The 20,492-nt window shown below is 49.6% G+C and overlaps 1 protein-coding gene across 1 annotated transcript in view; it reads left to right on the forward strand.

The window, feature by feature from the left end:
• The window catches only part of LOC143923338 (uncharacterized), a 65,047-nt gene that overhangs the window by 14,208 nt on the left and 30,347 nt on the right, over nucleotides 1–20,492 (forward strand). The window contains exons 2-3 of the mRNA XM_077446951.1: nucleotides 16,207–16,543; nucleotides 20,275–20,392. Of these exons, the coding sequence (XP_077303077.1) occupies nucleotides 16,216–16,543; nucleotides 20,275–20,392 (446 nt within the window). The 5' untranslated portion in view covers nucleotides 16,207–16,215. The remainder of the gene's footprint in view (nucleotides 1–16,206; nucleotides 16,544–20,274; nucleotides 20,393–20,492) is intronic.

Here is a 20,492-nt window from a genome sequence, read left to right on the forward strand (position 1 = left end):
TACAGTCTGCTGTTCTGTAAGGACCGCTATCGGTCCACAATAGATAGGGTTGACGTGCACCACTGCTGACCGCTGCCCTATACTGCAGCAGTCCTTCAGCGGTATAGGGACTGACGTACAGTCTGCTAAACACTAATACACAACCTGCTTGGTCCACAAAAGTTCTTATAAGGACTGGTAACTTGGTATAGGGTGCTACGGTACATAGGCTTGAGTGCGGTACAGTCTGCTGTTCTGTAAGGACCGCTATCGGTCCACAATAGATAGGGTTGACGTGCACCACTGCTGACCGCTCACCTATACTGCAGCAGTCCTTCAGCGGTATAGGGACTGACGTACAGTCTGCTAATCACTAACACACAACCTGCTTGTTCCACAAAAGTTCTTATAAGGACTGGTAACTTGGTATAGGGTGCTACGGTACATAGGCTTGAGTGCGGTACAGTCTGCTGTTCTGTAAGGACCGCTATCGGTCCACAATAGATAGGGTTGACGTGCACCACTGCTGACCGCTGCCCTATACTGCAGCAGTCCTTCAGCGGTATAGGGACTGACGTACAGTCTGCTAATCACTAACACACAACCTGCTTGTTCCACAAAAGTTCTTATAAGGACTGGTAACTTGGTATAGGGTGCTACGGTACATAGGCTTGAGTGCGGTACAGTCTGCTGTTCTGTAAGGACCGCTATCGGTCCACAATAGATAGGGTTGACGTGCACCACTGCTGACCGCTGCCCTATACTGCAGCAGTCCTTCAGCGGTATAGGGACTGACGTACAGTCTGCTAAACACTAATACACAACCTGCTTGGTCCACAAAAGTTCTTATAAGGACTGGTAACTTGGTATAGGGTGCTACGGTACATAGGCTTGAGTGCGGTACAGTCTGCTGTTCTGTAAGGACCGCTATAGGTCCACAATAGATAGGGTTGACGTGCACCACTGCTGACCGCTCACCTATACTGCAGCAGTCCTTCAGCGGTATAGGGACTGACGTACAGTCTGCTAATCACTAACACACAACCTGCTTGTTCCACAAAAGTTCTTATAAGGACTGGTAACTTGGTATAGGGTGCTACGGTACATAGGCTTGAGTGCGGTACAGTCTGCTGTTCTGTAAGGACCGCTATCGGTCCACAATAGATAGGGTTGACGTGCACCACTGCTGACCGCTGCCCTATACTGCAGCAGTCCTTCAGCGGTATAGGGACTGACGTACAGTCTGCTAATCACTAACACACAACCTGCTTGTTCCACAAAAGTTCTTATAAGGACTGGTAACTTGGTATAGGGTGCTACGGTACATAGGCTTGAGTGCGGTACAGTCTGCTGTTCTGTAAGGACCGCTATCGGTCCACAATAGATAGGGTTGACGTGCACCACTGCTGACCGCTGCCCTATACTGCAGCAGTCCTTCAGCGGTATAGGGACTGACGTACAGTCTGCTAATCACTAACACACAACCTGCTTGTTCCACAAAAGTTCTTATAAGGACTGGTAACTTGGTATAGGGTGCTACGGTACATAGGCTTGAGTGCGGTACAGTCTGCTGTTCTGTAAGGACCGCTATAGGTCCACAATAGATAGGGTTGACGTGCACCACTGCTGACCGCTCACCTATACTGCAGCAGTCCTTCAGCGGTATAGGGACTAAGAGTTTTGTCACAGGGTCATTTAAAAAATGACATGCAGAGGAAGAGGCAGGCCCTTCCGCAGGGGTGGTAGGGGTAGGGCAGGAGCAACAGGCTTGAGCCAAAGTGGGAAGTTGCAGAAGGTGCGTTCAATTACTTTAAAGGATGCACCAGACTTGGTTGAGTGGCTCGCTCAGCCTTACTCTTCTGCACCCTCCTCATCCTCTCGATCTGCACCCTCTTCTTCACTCTCTGCTATGTGCACCCCCAAAGACACTACCACCAACAACACGACCACCACCACCACCACCACATACCTTCCGCTTGAGTCACTGGAATTATTTTCCGATCCATATCAAGAGGACATTTCTGATGCGCAGCCACTCTTGGTATTGGATCAGGAAGAGGAGGTAGCAACAAGCGCTACTCAGCAGTCTGACGCCAGTACCCAGATCAGCCCAAGGAGGAGGTTGGTCCCCGGTGTTGCTGCCTACTCCGAGATCTCTACTTATAGCGGTGGGGAAGGTGACGTTGATGATGACGTGTCTAGTGATGTCACGTGGGTGCCCACAAGAGAGGAAGAGGAGGGGAGTTCAGAGGGAGATATGGACCAGCAGATAGGGAGGAGAAGCAGCAATGACTTACATTGCACAGCAGGGACAAAGCAGACTGCAAATGTATCAGGAGCGAGTCATCGACCATGTACGGTCACATCTGGCGCTCCCAGGACACCGGCACATGGCTCCGCAGTGTGGGCTTTTTTTAACGTGTCCGCTGCTGACAATAGCGTTGCCATCTGCAATCTTTGCAGTCAACGCGTTAGTCGCGGTAAGCCCAATACTCACCTAGGGACGACCGCCTTAAGAAGGCACATGAGCAGCCATCACCGAGCCCAGTGGGAGCAACGGAACACACAAAGCCACACTGCAGGCTCTCACCGTCCAGCCTCGTCTTCTACTTCTCCTTCTCCTCTCTCCTCACAATTGTCCTCCACTCCACCTTCCATCACGCCAAGCTCACATTTTTCTGCAAAAAGGCAGGCTTCCGTGGGCCTAATGTTTGAGCGTAAAAAAATGATGATGCCGGATAACCCTCTTGCCCAACGGTTGGCGGCTGGCTTGTCAGAACTCATAGCCCGCCAACTACTGCCATATAAACTGGTGGACTCGGAGGCCTTTCGCAAATTTGTGGCCATTGGAACACCACAATGGAAGGTCCCAGGAAGGAAGTATTTCTCAGAGAAGGGCATCCCAGAGCTATATGGCCATGTTCAGCGGCAAGTGAATGTATCTCTGGCACACAGTGTCGGTGCCAAGATACATCTGACCACAGACACGTGGTCTAGCAAACACGGGCAGGGAAGGTATATCAGTTTTACTGCCCACTGGGTGAACCTTCTGACGGCCGTCAAGCATGTAACCCGTGGCACCCGTGTAGATTTGGTTTTACCGCCACGGATTGCATGCAGGCCTGACTCTTCTTCTCCTCCTCCTACTCCATCCTCCTCCCTCTCCTCCTCAGCTGCCTCCTCCTTTTCCGCTGCTAGCGTCTCTTCCACTGCACCGCCCAAGCTCCCCAGAACCTATTCCACATGCCAGGTGAGACGTTGCCATGCCGTGCTGCGTCTGTTGTGCCTGGAAGCAAAGAGCCACACTGGCCCGGCACTCCTTTCAGCTTTGCGTTCACAGGCAGATGAGTGGCTAACACCGCTCAATTTGACAGTTGGTAAAGTGGTGTGTGACAACGGTGCCAATCTGCTTAGCGCATTGAAACAGGGCAAAATCACGCACGTGCCGTGCATGGCACACGTCTTAAACTTGGTCGTGCAGCGATTCCTTGTCAAATACCCTGGGGTAGTGATGGACGAACTTCCGACGGGACGTTTCGCGAACGCGAAATGCGAACGGACCCAAACGTTCGCGAAACCGAACGTTCGCCGCGGGCCCCATTGACTTCAATGGGAGGCGAACTTTGCAAACCTTCATGTCGAATTTGCGGCCACGTGGTAATTATTAGGGGGTAAAACGTAGTCCCACCATCTGGACAATGACATAATACATGTATGAGGTGAATTTGGGATCGATAACTACAAGCATTTTTATTTTATTTGGGAAATTGTTCTAACAATTCAGGACTATGGAGCTAATGAAGGCAATGGAGGAGAGGGAAGGTCAGGGACCAGGGTAGGCAAAGAAGAGGGTGCAGGAGATGATCACCAGCAGCGTGACATACCGGAATGACACATGCACCGTGATAGAGGCATCTGACAGCAGCACCGTAATACAGAGCACTGACAGCAGCACCGTGACATACAGCGCTGACAGCAGCACCGTGACATACAGCGCTGACAGCAGCACCGTGACATACAGCGCTGACAGCAGCACCGTGACATACAGCGCTGACAGCAGCACCGTGACATACAGCGCTGACAGCAGCACCGTGACATACAGCGCTGACAGCAGCACCGTGACATACAGCGCTGACAGCAGCACCGTGACATACAGCGCTGACAGCAGCACCGTGACATACAGCGCTGACAGCAGCACCGTGACATACAGCGCTGACAGCAGCACCGTGACATACAGCGCTGACAGCAGCACCGTGACATACAGCGCTGACAGCAGCACCGTGACATACAGCACTGACAGCAGCACCGTAAGCAGCCCCAGGAGGAAGTCAGCACAGCACAGGGATGGTGTGATCCCCTCATAATAAGAACCCCCAGGAGGAAGTCAGCACAGCACAGGGATAGTGTGATCCCTTCATAATAAGAACCCCCAGGAGGAAGTCAGCACAGCACAGGGATATCATAAGCAGCCCCAGTAGAAATATGACACCGCTCAACCTCTTCAAAGAGGAGGGTAGGGGCATATAGTACGGTGTGCTTTTTTGGGTCAAGGAAGTGAGCCAAATGAATTAAGAAGGTCTGTGTGCTTGATTAAAAAAATAGTTTATAGACATATACATGGTCTACTGGTCACATGTGTTGAATTCCTCCGAGATCCATGCCTCATTCATTTTTAGAAATGTGAGGTAGTTAACACTGTGGTGAGCTAGGCGAGTACGCTTATCGGTCACAATCCCCCCTGCTGCGCTGAACGTCCTTTCGGACAGGACACTGGATGAGGGGCAAGCCAACAGTTCGATTGCAAATTGGGCAAGCTCTGGCCAGAGGTCAAGCCTGCCCACCCAGTAGTCTAGGGGTTCATCACTCCTCAGAGCGTCCACATCGGCCGTTAACCCAATGTAGTCGGACACCTGACGGTCTAGGCGTTCCCTGATGCTGGATCCGGATGACACCTGTCGATGGGTCGGCTGAAAGAATGACCTCATATCCGAAGTCACCAACACATCTTCAAACCGGCCTCTTCTTGCAGGCGCTGTTGGATTGGTACCCGCAAATCCTTCTCTGGGAGTGGGAATTGCTCCTCTGCCAGCGCACGCAAAAGCAGAATGCAGCATTTCTCGAAGCAAGGCCTGGAAGTGCTGCATTCTGACAGCCCTCTGCGACGGCGGTAACATTTCCGCCATTTTGTGTTTGTACCGGGGGTCTAAGTACGTTGCCACCCAGTACTGGTCCTTGACCCTCATGCTTTTTATACGGGGGTCCCTATTAAAACACTGGAGCATGAAGGCCCCCATTTGCACTAAAGTGGAAGCGGTGTGGTGGCCTGGCTCCTGCTCATCATCCAGGATAATGTCGTCCTCTTCATTCTCCTCTCCCCATCCTCGCACAACAGGGATCCCAGAAAGGTTTAAAGCATGCTCTTCTTGCTCCTGCTCATCCGCCCCGGCACCATCCTCCTCTGACTCCTCATCAGACTCCTGTTGTTGACTTGTCTCAGATAGAGTAGCCCCCCCTGGGAATTCATCCAGCATTGCGACTTCCTCATCTTCCCGCTCCTGCTCCTCCACAGCCTGATCAATGACACGACGCAATGCACGCTCCAGAAAGAAGGCATAAGGTACCATGTCACTGATGGCGCCATGGCTGCGACTGACCAGTTTGGTGATCTCCTCAAATGGCCGCAGAAGTCTGCATGTGTCGCGCATGAGCAGCCACTGGCGCGGTGAAAAAAAACCCAGCTCCCCAGAACCGTTTCTTTCGCAGAGTTCATACAGGTAGACGTTAACTGCACGTTTCTGCTGGAGCAGCCTATCAAGCATATAGAAGGTTGAGTTCCATCGCGTCGGGCAATCGCAAATAAGACGTCTGACCGGCAGATGGTGTCGCCGCTGAATGTCAGCAAGGCGAGCCATGGCCGTGTAAGATCTTCTGAAATGGGCCGAGATTTTCCTTGCCTGCCGCAAGATGTCCTGGACCCCAGGGTATTTGACAAGGAATCGCTGCACGACCAAGTTTAAGACGTGTGCCATGCACGGCACGTGCGTGATTTTGCCCTGTTTCAATGCGCTAAGCAGATTGGCACCGTTGTCACACACCACTTTACCAACTGTCAAATTGAGCGGTGTTAGCCACTCATCTGCCTGTGAACGCAAAGCTGAAAGGAGTGCCGGGCCAGTGTGGCTCTTTGCTTCCAGGCACAACAGACGCAGCACGGCATGGCAACGTCTCACCTGGCATGTGGAATAGGTTCTGGGGAGCTTGGGCGGTGCAGTGGAAGAGACGCTAGCAGCGGAAAAGGAGGAGGCAGCTGAGGAGGAGAGGGAGGAGGATGGAGTAGGAGGAGGAGAAGAAGAGTCAGGCCTGCATGCAATCCGTGGCGGTAAAACCAAATCTACACGGGTGCCACGGGTTACATGCTTGACGGCCGTCAGAAGGTTCACCCAGTGGGCAGTAAAACTGATATACCTTCCCTGCCCGTGTTTGCTAGACCACGTGTCTGTGGTCAGATGTATCTTGGCACCGACACTGTGTGCCAGAGATACATTCACTTGCCGCTGAACATGGCCATATAGCTCTGGGATGCCCTTCTCTGAGAAATACTTCCTTCCTGGGACCTTCCATTGTGGTGTTCCAATGGCCACAAATTTGCGAAAGGCCTCCGAGTCCACCAGTTTATATGGCAGTAGTTGGCGGGCTATGAGTTCTGACAAGCCAGCCGCCAACCGTTGGGCAAGAGGGTTATCCGGCATCATCATTTTTTTACGCTCAAACATTAGGCCCACGGAAGCCTGCCTTTTTGCAGAAAAATGTGAGCTTGGCGTGATGGAAGGTGGAGTGGAGGACAATTGTGAGGAGAGAGGAGAAGGAGAAGTAGAAGACGAGGCTGGACGGTGAGAGCCTGCAGTGTGGCTTTGTGTGTTCCGTTGCTCCCACTGGGCTCGGTGATGGCTGCTCATGTGCCTTCTTAAGGCGGTCGTCCCTAGGTGAGTATTGGGCTTACCGCGACTAACGCGTTGACTGCAAAGATTGCAGATGGCAACGCTATTGTCAGCAGCGGACACGTTAAAAAAAGCCCACACTGCGGAGCCATGTGCCGGTGTCCTGGGAGCGCCAGATGTGACCGTACATGGTCGATGACTCGCTCCTGATACATTTGCAGTCTGCTTTGTCCCTGCTGTGCAATGTAAGTCATTGCTGCTTCTCCTCCCTATCTGCTGGTCCATATCTCCCTCTGAACTCCCCTCCTCTTCCTCTCTTGTGGGCACCCACGTGACATCACTAGACACGTCATCATCAACGTCACCTTCCCCACCGCTATAAGTAGAGATCTCGGAGTAGGCAGCAACACCGGGGACCAACCTCCTCCTTGGGCTGATCTGGGTACTGGCGTCAGACTGCTGAGTAGCGCTTGTTGCTACCTCCTCTTCCTGATCCAATACCAAGAGTGGCTGCGCATCAGAAATGTCCTCTTGATATGGATCGGAAAATAATTCCAGTGACTCAAGCGGAAGGTATGTGGTGGTGGTGGTGGTGGTCGTGTTGTTGGTGGTAGTGTCTTTGGGGGTGCACATAGCAGAGAGTGAAGAAGAGGGTGCAGATCGAGAGGATGAGGAGGGTGCAGAAGAGTAAGGCTGAGCGAGCCACTCAACCAAGTCTGGTGCATCCTTTAAAGTAATTGAACGCACCTTCTGCAACTTCCCACTTTGGCTCAAGCCTGTTGCTCCTGCCCTACCCCTACCACCCCTGCGGAAGGGCCTGCCTCTTCCTCTGCATGTCATTTTTTAAATGACCCTGTGACAAAACTCTTAGTCCCTATACCGCTGAAGGACTGCTGCAGTATAGGTGAGCGGTCAGCAGTGGTGCACGTCAACCCTATCTATTGTGGACCTATAGCGGTCCTTACAGAACAGCAGACTGTACCGCACTCAAGCCTATGTACCGTAGCACCCTATACCAAGTTACCAGTCCTTATAAGAACTTTTGTGGACCAAGCAGGTTGTGTATTAGTGTTTAGCAGACTGTACGTCAGTCCCTATACCGCTGAAGGACTGCTGCAGTATAGGGCAGCGGTCAGCAGTGGTGCACGTCAACCCTATCTATTGTGGACCGATAGCGGTCCTTACAGAACAGCAGACTGTACCGCACTCAAGCCTATGTACCGTAGCACCCTATACCAAGTTACCAGTCCTTATAAGAACTTTTGTGGAACAAGCAGGTTGTGTGTTAGTGATTAGCAGACTGTACGTCAGTCCCTATACCGCTGAAGGACTGCTGCAGTATAGGTGAGCGGTCAGCAGTGGTGCACGTCAACCCTATCTATTGTGGACCGATAGCGGTCCTTACAGAACAGCAGACTGTACCGCACTCAAGCCTATGTACCGTAGCACCCTATACCAAGTTACCAGTCCTTATAAGAACTTTTGTGGAACAAGCAGGTTGTGTGTTAGTGATTAGCAGACTGTACGTCAGTCCCTATACCGCTGAAGGACTGCTGCAGTATAGGTGAGCGGTCAGCAGTGGTGCACGTCAACCCTATCTATTGTGGACCGATAGCGGTCCTTACAGAACAGCAGACTGTACCGCACTCAAGCCTATGTACCGTAGCACCCTATACCAAGTTACCAGTCCTTATAAGAACTTTTGTGGACCAAGCAGGTTGTGTATTAGTGTTTAGCAGACTGTACGTCAGTCCCTATACCGCTGAAGGACTGCTGCAGTATAGGGCAGCGGTCAGCAGTGGTGCACGTCAACCCTATCTATTGTGGACCGATAGCGGTCCTTACAGAACAGCAGACTGTACCGCACTCAAGCCTATGTACCGTAGCACCCTATACCAAGTTACCAGTCCTTATAAGAACTTTTGTGGAACAAGCAGGTTGTGTGTTAGTGATTAGCAGACTGTACGTCAGTCCCTATACCGCTGAAGGACTGCTGCAGTATAGGTGAGCGGTCAGCAGTGGTGCACGTCAACCCTATCTATTGTGGACCGATAGCGGTCCTTACAGAACAGCAGACTGTACCGCACTCAAGCCTATGTACCGTAGCACCCTATACCAAGTTACCAGTCCTTATAAGAACTTTTGTGGAACAAGCAGGTTGTGTGTTAGTGATTAGCAGACTGTACGTCAGTCCCTATACCGCTGAAGGACTGCTGCAGTATAGGTGAGCGGTCAGCAGTGGTGCACGTCAACCCTATCTATTGTGGACCGATAGCGGTCCTTACAGAACAGCAGACTGTACCGCACTCAAGCCTATGTACCGTAGCACCCTATACCAAGTTACCAGTCCTTATAAGAACTTTTGTGGACCAAGCAGGTTGTGTATTAGTGTTTAGCAGACTGTACGTCAGTCCCTATACCGCTGAAGGACTGCTGCAGTATAGGGCAGCGGTCAGCAGTGGTGCACGTCAACCCTATCTATTGTGGACCGATAGCGGTCCTTACAGAACAGCAGACTGTACCGCACTCAAGCCTATGTACCGTAGCACCCTATACCAAGTTACCAGTCCTTATAAGAACTTTTGTGGAACAAGCAGGTTGTGTGTTAGTGATTAGCAGACTGTACGTCAGTCCCTATACCGCTGAAGGACTGCTGCAGTATAGGTGAGCGGTCAGCAGTGGTGCACGTCAACCCTATCTATTGTGGACCGATAGCGGTCCTTACAGAACAGCAGACTGTACCGCACTCAAGCCTATGTACCGTAGCACCCTATACCAAGTTACCAGTCCTTATAAGAACTTTTGTGGAACAAGCAGGTTGTGTGTTAGTGATTAGCAGACTGTACGTCAGTCCCTATACCGCTGAAGGACTGCTGCAGTATAGGTGAGCGGTCAGCAGTGGTGCACGTCAACCCTATCTATTGTGGACCGATAGCGGTCCTTACAGAACAGCAGACTGTACCGCACTCAAGCCTATGTACCGTAGCACCCTATACCAAGTTACCAGTCCTTATAAGAACTTTTGTGGACCAAGCAGGTTGTGTATTAGTGTTTAGCAGACTGTACGTCAGTCCCTATACCGCTGAAGGACTGCTGCAGTATAGGGCAGCGGTCAGCAGTGGTGCACGTCAACCCTATCTATTGTGGACCGATAGCGGTCCTTACAGAACAGCAGACTGTACCGCACTCAAGCCTATGTACCGTAGCACCCTATACCAAGTTACCAGTCCTTATAAGAACTTTTGTGGAACAAGCAGGTTGTGTGTTAGTGATTAGCAGACTGTACGTCAGTCCCTATACCGCTGAAGGACTGCTGCAGTATAGGTGAGCGGTCAGCAGTGGTGCACGTCAACCCTATCTATTGTGGACCGATAGCGGTCCTTACAGAACAGCAGACTGTACCGCACTCAAGCCTATGTACCGTAGCACCCTATACCAAGTTACCAGTCCTTATAAGAACTTTTGTGGAACAAGCAGGTTGTGTGTTAGTGATTAGCAGACTGTACGTCAGTCCCTATACCGCTGAAGGACTGCTGCAGTATAGGTGAGCGGTCAGCAGTGGTGCACGTCAACCCTATCTATTGTGGACCGATAGCGGTCCTTACAGAACAGCAGACTGTACCGCACTCAAGCCTATGTACCGTAGCACCCTATACCAAGTTACCAGTCCTTATAAGAACTTTTGTGGACCAAGCAGGTTGTGTATTAGTGTTTAGCAGACTGTACGTCAGTCCCTATACCGCTGAAGGACTGCTGCAGTATAGGGCAGCGGTCAGCAGTGGTGCACGTCAACCCTATCTATTGTGGACCGATAGCGGTCCTTACAGAACAGCAGACTGTACCGCACTCAAGCCTATGTACCGTAGCACCCTATACCAAGTTACCAGTCCTTATAAGAACTTTTGTGGAACAAGCAGGTTGTGTGTTAGTGATTAGCAGACTGTACGTCAGTCCCTATACCGCTGAAGGACTGCTGCAGTATAGGTGAGCGGTCAGCAGTGGTGCACGTCAACCCTATCTATTGTGGACCGATAGCGGTCCTTACAGAACAGCAGACTGTACCGCACTCAAGCCTATGTACCGTAGCACCCTATACCAAGTTACCAGTCCTTATAAGAACTTTTGTGGACCAAGCAGGTTGTGTATTAGTGTTTAGCAGACTGTACGTCAGTCCCTATACCGCTGAAGGACTGCTGCAGTATAGGGCAGCGGTCAGCAGTGGTGCACGTCAACCCTATCTATTGTGGACCGATAGCGGTCCTTACAGAACAGCAGACTGTACCGCACTCAAGCCTATGTACCGTAGCACCCTATACCAAGTTACCAGTCCTTATAAGAACTTTTGTGGACCAAGCAGGTTGTGTATTAGTGTTTAGCAGACTGTACGTCAGTCCCTATACCGCTGAAGGACTGCTGCAGTATAGGGCAGCGGTCAGCAGTGGTGCACGTCAACCCTATCTATTGTGGACCGATAGCGGTCCTTACAGAACAGCAGACTGTACCGCACTCAAGCCTATGTACCGTAGCACCCTATACCAAGTTACCAGTCCTTATAAGAACTTTTGTGGAACAAGTGAGTTGTGAATGTTTAGCAGACTGCAGCAGAAGGGCAGCAGTCAAGTATAATATCCTTTCTATATTTGGAAGAAAGAATATTATACATGTACAAGCCTATTACTGTACCACTGATACCAGTCCTGAAAAGAACCTTTGTGGAACTAATAATAACAGCAAGTCTTTAAAATTACCCTCACTGCCTGACAACACTGCTTCCTTCCTGTCCCTATACAAATTGGCAAAAAAAGAGAACGATTAGTGGTTACTGGAACAGCTCTTTTGTGGACCTTGATAGTAACAGCTAATGATGATGATGATGATGATGATGATGAAAGACTAATCTGGCTGTCCCTGTAGCATACACCGTCCTTTCCCTTTCTCTAAACTAACAAAAGACACTCAGGCTGCTGCAAGAATCAGCAGCACAGCAAACCTATCAACACCTAACACCTATACCAGTCCTGAAAAGAACTTTTGTGTACCAAATAGCTAGTGGTTTATCTCTCCCTACTCCACACAGGAACCTGTCCCTATCTTAACAGAAGAAAGAATGTAAAATGGCCACCGGATCGGGTGTATTTATAGGTTAGGGGGAATGTACAAGTGTCCATGTGCTGTCATGTCTCAATTGGCTGTCCTGTATCACATGATAAACGTGTCACCAAAGGTTAAAGTTCTTGTATACATTAAACACGTAAGTCCGCCGCGGCGAACGACGGAAAAAGGCGTTCGAACGTGCGGACCGCGAATGTCGGAAATTCGCCGCGAAACGACCGCCGGGCGAACCGTTCGGCCATCACTACCCTGGGGTCCAGGACATCTTGCGGCAGGCAAGGAAAATCTCGGCCCATTTCAGAAGATCTTACACGGCCATGGCTCGCCTTGCTGACATTCAGCGGCGACACCATCTGCCGGTCAGACGTCTTATTTGCGATTGCCCGACGCGATGGAACTCAACCTTCTATATGCTTGATAGGCTGCTCCAGCAGAAACGTGCAGTTAACGTCTACCTGTATGAACTCTGCGAAAGAAACGGTTCTGGGGAGCTGGGTTTTTTTTCACCGCGCCAGTGGCTGCTCATGCGCGACACATGCAGACTTCTGCGGCCATTTGAGGAGATCACCAAACTGGTCAGTCGCAGCCATGGCGCCATCAGTGACATGGTACCTTATGCCTTCTTTCTGGAGCGTGCATTGCGTCGTGTCATTGATCAGGCTGTGGAGGAGCAGGAGCGGGAAGATGAGGAAGTCGCAATGCTGGATGAATTCCCAGGGGGGGCTACTCTATCTGAGACAAGTCAACAACAGGAGTCTGATGAGGAGTCAGAGGAGGATGGTGCCGGGGCGGATGAGCAGGAGCAAGAAGAGCATGCTTTAAACCTTTCTGGGATCCCTGTTGTGCGTGGATGGGGAGAGGAGAATGAAGAGGACGACATTATCCTGGATGATGAGCAGGAGCCAGGCCACCACACCGCTTCCACTTTAGTGCAAATGGGGGCCTTCATGCTCCAGTGTTTTAATAGGGACCCCCGTATAAAAAGCATGAGGGTCAAGGACCAGTACTGGGTGGCAACGTACTTAGACCCCCGGTACAAACACAAAATGGCGGAAATGTTACCGCCGTCGCAGAGGGCTGTCAGAATGCAGCACTTCCAGGCCTTGCTTCGAGAAATGCTGCATTCTGCTTTTGCGTGCGCTGGCAGAGGAGCAATTCCCACTCCCAGAGAAGGATTTGCGGGTACCAATCCAACAGCGCCTGCAAGAAGAGGCCGGTTTGAAGATGTGTTGGTGACTTCGGATATGAGGTCATTCTTTCAGCCGACCCATCGACAGGTGTCATCCGGATCCAGCATCAGGGAACGCCTAGACCGTCAGGTGTCCGACTACATTGGGTTAACGGCCGATGTGGACGCTCTGAGGAGTGATGAACCCCTAGACTACTGGGTGGGCAGGCTTGACCTCTGGCCAGAGCTTGCCCAATTTGCAATCGAACTGTTGGCTTGCCCCTCATCCAGTGTCCTGTCCGAAAGGACGTTCAGCGCAGCAGGGGGGATTGTGACCGATAAGCGTACTCGCCTAGCTCACCACAGTGTTAACTACCTCACATTTCTAAAAATGAATGAGGCATGGATCTCGGAGGAATTCAACACATGTGACCAGTAGACCATGTATATGTCTATAAACTATTTTTTTAATCAAGCACACAGACCTTCTTAATTCATTTGGCTCACTTCCTTGACCCAAAAAAGCACACCGTACTATATGCCCCTACCCTCCTCTTTGAAGAGGTTGAGCGGTGTCATATTTCTACTGGGGCTGCTTATGATATCCCTGTGCTGTGCTGACTTCCTCCTGGGGGTTCTTATTATGAAGGGATCACACTATCCCTGTGCTGTGCTGACTTCCTCCTGGGGGTTCTTATTATGAGGGGATCACACCATCCCTGTGCTGTGCTGACTTCCTCCTGGGGCTGCTTACGGTGCTGCTGTCAGCGCTGTATGTCACGGTGCTGCTGTCAGCGCTGTATGTCACGGTGCTGCTGTCAGCGCTGTATGTCACGGTGCTGCTGTCAGCGCTGTATGTCACGGTGCTGCTGTCAGCGCTGTATGTCACGGTGCTGCTGTCAGCGCTGTATGTCACGGTGCTGCTGTCAGCGCTGTATGTCACGGTGCTGCTGTCAGCGCTGTATGTCACGGTGCTGCTGTCAGTGCTCTGTATTACGGTGCTGCTGTCAGATGCCTCTATCACGGTGCATGTGTCATTCCGGTATGTCACGCTGCTGGTGATCATCTCCTGCACCCTCTTCTTTGCCTACCCTGGTCCCTGACCTTCCCTCTCCTCCATTGCCTTCATTAGCTCCATAGTCCTGAATTGTTAGAACAATTTCCCAAATAAAATAAAAATGCTTGTAGTTATCGATCCCAAATTCACCTCATACATGTATTATGTCATTGTCCAGATGGTGGGACTACGTTTTACCCCCTAATAATTACCACGTGGCCGCAAATTCGACATGAAGGTTTGCAAAGTTCGCCTCCCATTGAAGTCAATGGGGCCCGCGGCGAACGTTCTGTTTCGCGAACGTTTGGGTCCGTTCGCATTTCGCGTTCGCGAAACGTCCCGTCGGAAGTTCGTCCATCACTAGTTATGATCAGTGCCAGTGTGGCTCCTGAGCATTTTCAGGAGTTGTTAGTTGTGTTTGAGGTCAAGTAGTGCAAAGGCCTTAAAAAAACCTCTGACCTTATACTATCCACTTGAAGGGTCAGACACTGTCCAGTAAGATGGCCTGCACAGCACAGATGTAGTAATATAGGATTATAAGATACAATAATGTCCAGATTTTAGCGTAAGCACGTGTTGCCAGGTACAGTCTACTTTCTGCACTGCAGGTGGTGCTATTCCACAGCGGCACAGCAGTTGGAGAGGAAGTCAGAAGAAACATGGTCCCTCTTTGGTTTCTTGGGTTACTGGGGGAGAAAACCGATTGGATGCTGCAGCCCCATGTGACTCTAGCAGCCATCTTGGGTCAGGCAGAACCTTTTTTAAAGGTCCTGGCTTGTAGGTTTGGCGTGCATTTTGTGAATTGGTAGAACAGGGACAGGTACCTTGCTTGTTAGGGACAGCACTAGCATTAGGGAACGGTTCCCAACGAGGAGGAAAAGCTTAGGGTCGCAGCTCTTCTGGACACCTTCTGGGCCATGAGATGGCCAGACTAAATTCAGCCCCCTCTCATACAGCTGGAATCTGCTTATTTCCCGTTTCTGGAAACCATGAGTTCCCCAGTTGGTTAGCTTTCCCACCGGGGTTTGTTGTGAATTGTTGCTACGTTACTTCAATGCATGTTTTACCTTGCACCCAACTGTGTGAATTATTGCAGTCGCACACACTACACCCCACCTACACTAGCTGGCTCTCTTGACAGGGCACATAATGCTCACTGTAACAACTTTGTATTTTTTTTTTTTTTTTTTTAACAAAACTGGAATTTTTACTGAAAGCAGCTACAAGTGTCTCCAGATTTACTTATATTTAAAGGTAATCTGCTACAAAACAAGATCCATGTCTCAGAAGTTTTAAAGACCATTGTCCATCTTAAGAGCAGGTATTTTCCATCTTAAATCCATATACTGTACCAAATCTGATCCATGGACTACACTTAGCCCTTGTACACACGATCGGAGATTCCGACAACCAAATCCGTCGGATTTTGTCCGACGGATTTTGTCCGAAACTGTTGCATACACACGGTCGGACTAAGTTGTCGGAAAATCCGATCGTTCAGAACGTGATGCCGTAATTTCGTTACGACGGGACTATGTTCAGGCTAGTAGCCAATAGCTTTGATGTAGAAATTTGATCTGAGCATGCGTGGCACTTTGTCCGATCGGAATTCTCTACACATGATCGGAGTATGTCCGATCGGAGCATTTTGTCGGAAAATATTTCCGGCAAGTTGGAAAATTTGGTCCGACGGATATTCCGACGGAAACAGTCCGATGCAGATCACACACAGTCGGAATATCCGACAAAACGCTCCGATCGGACACATTCCGACGGATTCTCCGATCGTGTGTACAAGGGCTAACACTGAAACGAAATCGATTAGGTTTCACTTAGACCTGGAATCTGGACAATGGCAAGTTTCATATGAGAGTAGGTGGGATCTTTGTTTTGTGATGGGTTCCTTTGAATTCACATTCCCTTTTTCTTGTCTTAATAATTTTTGCTCTCAGTCAGCAGAGATGGAGGATTTGGTGAACCTGAGAGAGAAGATCCTCAGCTACAGCCTTGAAAGTTCTGAGATGGCAACGTTGGGTTACAATCGGATCTTGGTCCAGGTCTGTGGTCAGACTGGTCATGGAAAATCATCCTTCATCAATTCCTTGATCTATGCCTTGCATGGTGGCATGTTTGAGGTCAAGGCATCTGAGGCGTCAGCCACCGGAAGCCAAGGTGGGCATACCCGGCAAAGAAAATCGTACCACCTGACTGACGCCATCACCCTGGTGGACAATCGAGGGTTTGGAAAAGCAGACAACTGTGAGAAGGAGGAAGTTTATGCTCAGCTTGGTCAGTGTCCTTTTTTTTATTACATACGTCTAATAATTGTCCAAATTCTAGTGCCAACATTCAGCAAAGACCATCAAACTATTAGACCTTCCTAGAGGAGCTTACATTTTAAATTTCCCATTGCTGCTCTTATATTTTGGAATGGTTTTGTTTTTTTGCATATTAAAGAGTGCCAGCATTATCCATAGAACTTTACAAAGGGCAATCGTTTGCATCAGGCCCCGTTACTCAAATAAGCTCAACATTAAATGTGTCTACAACTAGGGGAGTTTAAGAGAAAGCCACTTACCACAGCAGTGTATTTTTGCAATTTTAGTAGAAAAAAAAAATCTACACAAACATGGGAAGAACATACAAACTCAATATGGCGTGTCTCCAGAAGGATCTGAGCACAGGATTCGGAAATGCAAGACAAAAGTGCTAAACATTTAGTGCTAGGGTGGGATTATGGTTCAGGATTAGGGCAAAAAAATTGGGAAAACTGTTCGTCTGTGTGCTGATCCTACGGACCAAATACAACGCAAGGGAAGCTATTGGCTACTGGCTATTGAACTTCCTTTTTTAGTCCCGTCTTACATCATCACTTTCAAAACTTAAGCCCGTTCGTTCAGAAAGTCTGCCGGAACTCCTCCGAAAGTCCGCCGGGAAGAGCGTCTGACCTAATCTGCCGGAAAGTCCGGTCATGTGTACGCGGCACTAGGAATAGGTTACCGGTTCGGGTCATTGTTCCATGCACTTTAAAGTGGTTGTAAACCTCTAACATGAAATGTGAACAAAGCATATCCCTAGATAATGTGTACTTTTCCCAATTAAGAGGAATTGTGCCGCGTACACATTACCGGACTTTTCAATGGTTTTCCCGATGGACTTTCCGAATGAACGGACTTGGCCACACACAATTACAACAAAGTCCGACGGATTTGAACGTGATGACGTACTACAATAAGGAATTTCATAGCCAGTAGCCAATAGCTGCCTTAGCGTCTGTTTTCGACCGTCGGACTAGCACACAGACGAATGGATTTTTCGACCAGACTTGAGTCCTGTCGGCAAGATTTGAAACATGTTTTATTTCTAGGTCCGTCAGACTTTTGGGAAAGAAAACGTCCGCTGGAGCCCACACACGATCGTAATATCCAACGAATTCATTCACAGAAGGCGGTAATCTGCTTTTTTTTTTCTCTCACCCTGACAGGATGACAAGAGGAAAAAAATACAATTACCATCTGGAGTAAACGGGACATTGGCCTCACACACTCCAGACTCACTACTGCTATGCAGTACTGTCAGGGGTTCAAGCCATCCAGGTGCCTCAGCCGTGTCCCTACGCGCATGCGCGGTGGAACGGTGCTCCGGCGCATGCGCATTCACGGTCCGGCGATCAGACGCACGCACCTGCGCACTGACACACGTTTAGCGTCCCCCGGCGGCCTACAAAAGCTGCTCTGGTGCACACATCAATTGCTGGTTTGTCTTCAGCTCCTGTTACCTGAAAACCTGTTTGTGCATCTGATTACCTGTTGTGACCCGGATTGTTCTTTGACGCTGCTGCCTCTCCTGGACTTGACCCTCGGCTTTGTTATACAGACTCCGCTTCTCTCCAGTATTTGACCCTCTGCCTGTGACCCGGTCTTGCCTCTTGTCTCCTGCCCTGACCTACGGCCTGTGACCCGGACTTGCTTGTGTCTCCCTAAGACACCTTACCTGAGCCTGTGCCTGTATCTAGGACTATCAGTGTTTGACCCCCAGCCAAGCGATCTGCCCTCTACAGCTACCAGCCAGCTGCTGCACAAGGTGTTCATCTCTACCAGACCTTCACACAAGGCTTCCCCTGCCACCTGGGTTGCCTGTGCCTCTTTGTGCCATTTGCTCCCTGTATCACCTCCGGGGGGCGAACTGCGCTTAGTCGCAAGGGTGAACCACTCTCGGCATCTCGGCCTCGGTAAGTACTTCTCTGATAAGTACCCACTAGTGCAACGTATCAATGCGCACCATTGCCACCTATCAATGCACACCAGTGTTGCCAATCAGTGCCCATCAGTGCCTCATCATCAGTGCCACCCATCAGTGCTGGCCTATCCGTGTCACCTACCACTGCCTATCAGTGCCCATCTGCCCATCAGTGGCATCTATCAATCCAGCTATTCATCAGCGCCCACCAGTGCGCTTCATCGGTGCCTCTTAGTGCCACCTATCGGTGCCCATCAGTCTTTTTTTGTTTGTTTAGGAAAAAATAAAAACCCCGGTAGTGATTAAATACCACCAAAATAAAGCTCTATTTGCGTGAAAAAAATGTCATATGGGCACAGTGCAGCATGACCGCGCAATTGTCACTCAAAGTGCAACAGCCCTGAATCCTGAAAATTGGTCTGGGCAGGAAGGGGGTTTAAGTGCCCAGTAAGCAAGTGGTTAAATATAGGGTCGGGGTTGGTTTAATGCAAGGGCATATTTTAAGCATTAGGTCAGTGTTTCTCAACTCCAGTCCTCAAGGCGCCACAACAGAACAGTGTTTTCAGGATTCCCCTCAGATGAAACAGCTGTGGTAATTACTAATGCCCCGTACACACGAGCGAATTTTCCGTCGGAAAAATCTTGGATGGTTTTTCCGATAGAATTTCCACTCAAGCTTGGCTTGCATACACACGGTCACACAAAAGTTCTCTAAACTTTCGACCATCAAGAATACCGTGATGTACAACACTACAACGAGCCGAGAAAATGAAGTTCAATGCTTCCGAGCATGCATTGATTTGTTCCCGAGCATGCATAGGAATTTTGCGCGTCGGAATTGGTACAGACGTTCCAACCAAAAAATTGAGAACCTGCTCTCAATCTTTTGCTGGCTGGAATTCAGACAGCTAAAGTCCGATGGAGCCATACACACGGTCGCATTTTCCAACCAAAAGCTCTCATAGGTCTTTTTCTGGCCGAATTTCCGATCGTGTGTATGCGGCATTAGGCAGTGAAACTGATCAAATCACCTGTGCAAAATAATGGAGAGCCTGAAAACATGATCTGTTGGGGCGCCTTGAGGGCCGGAGTTGAGAAACACTGGGTTAGGTTATAGATTAAGGCCAAGTGTTTGGGTTTGGGGGGGTTTGGGTTAGTTTGGTGTCAGAATAGGGGGTAAGGACAGGATAAAGATCAGGCCTATTATCCCCCCACACACCTTATGTTTGTTTTCACTTTTCACTTCTAGAAGCACGTTGATAAGAATTAAAGTGATATAAAAGGGTTTTTGTTTGGGTAGTTTATTTTTAATAACAAACATGTTATACTTACCTGCTCTGGTTAATGGTTTTGCGCAAAGCAGCCTCCTCTACTGGCGTAAACATCCGGTGTTCCATGCTCCTCCCCCCTGCTCAGTGCCCCCTTAGCAAGCAGCTTGCAATGGGGGGCACTTGTGCGTGCTCGCTCCTGAGCCACCCGGTCTGTGTTTCTATAAGACACACAGAGCCCGGCTCAACGCACCACCCCACTCTCTCCCCACAGGTTTTGATTGACAGCAGTGAGAGCCAATGTGTTGGTTGTAGAGCCACACATTAGATACCAACCTTCACTGAAATATGGGAGTCGGAGCCCAAACATTTAGAAGTGATCTGTGGCTCAGGAGTAACACAGGTTACATTTTATACAGATTGATAAATACGATCCTGTATGACCCTAGTTGAGTATTTCCTTGTCAGTCTAAAAACATTTAGAAAGTGTGATCATTTTCCATATATTTGCAGGAAACTTGCAGCCTCTGGATGAAGAGGTGGTTTGGCGAAATTCTTACGATGAGAGAATGAAAGCAATAACTAAAGCCAACCTTATCAAGGACCTTCTACTGCCAGTATTCATCTACAGGTGACCTTCGATCTCTATTTGTGGTTAGCTTCTGTTTCTTTGGGCTCTTACTCATCAGAATGAGAATTTCCAGAGAAGATTCCACTTGACACTTTGAGAA

This window comes from Lithobates pipiens, unplaced genomic scaffold, assembly GCF_037356315.1.
Source record: "Lithobates pipiens isolate NorthernLeopardFrog02 unplaced genomic scaffold, aLitPip1_a1.2 Scaffold_22, whole genome shotgun sequence".
Classification (NCBI taxonomy): Eukaryota; Metazoa; Chordata; class Amphibia; order Anura; family Ranidae; genus Lithobates; species Lithobates pipiens.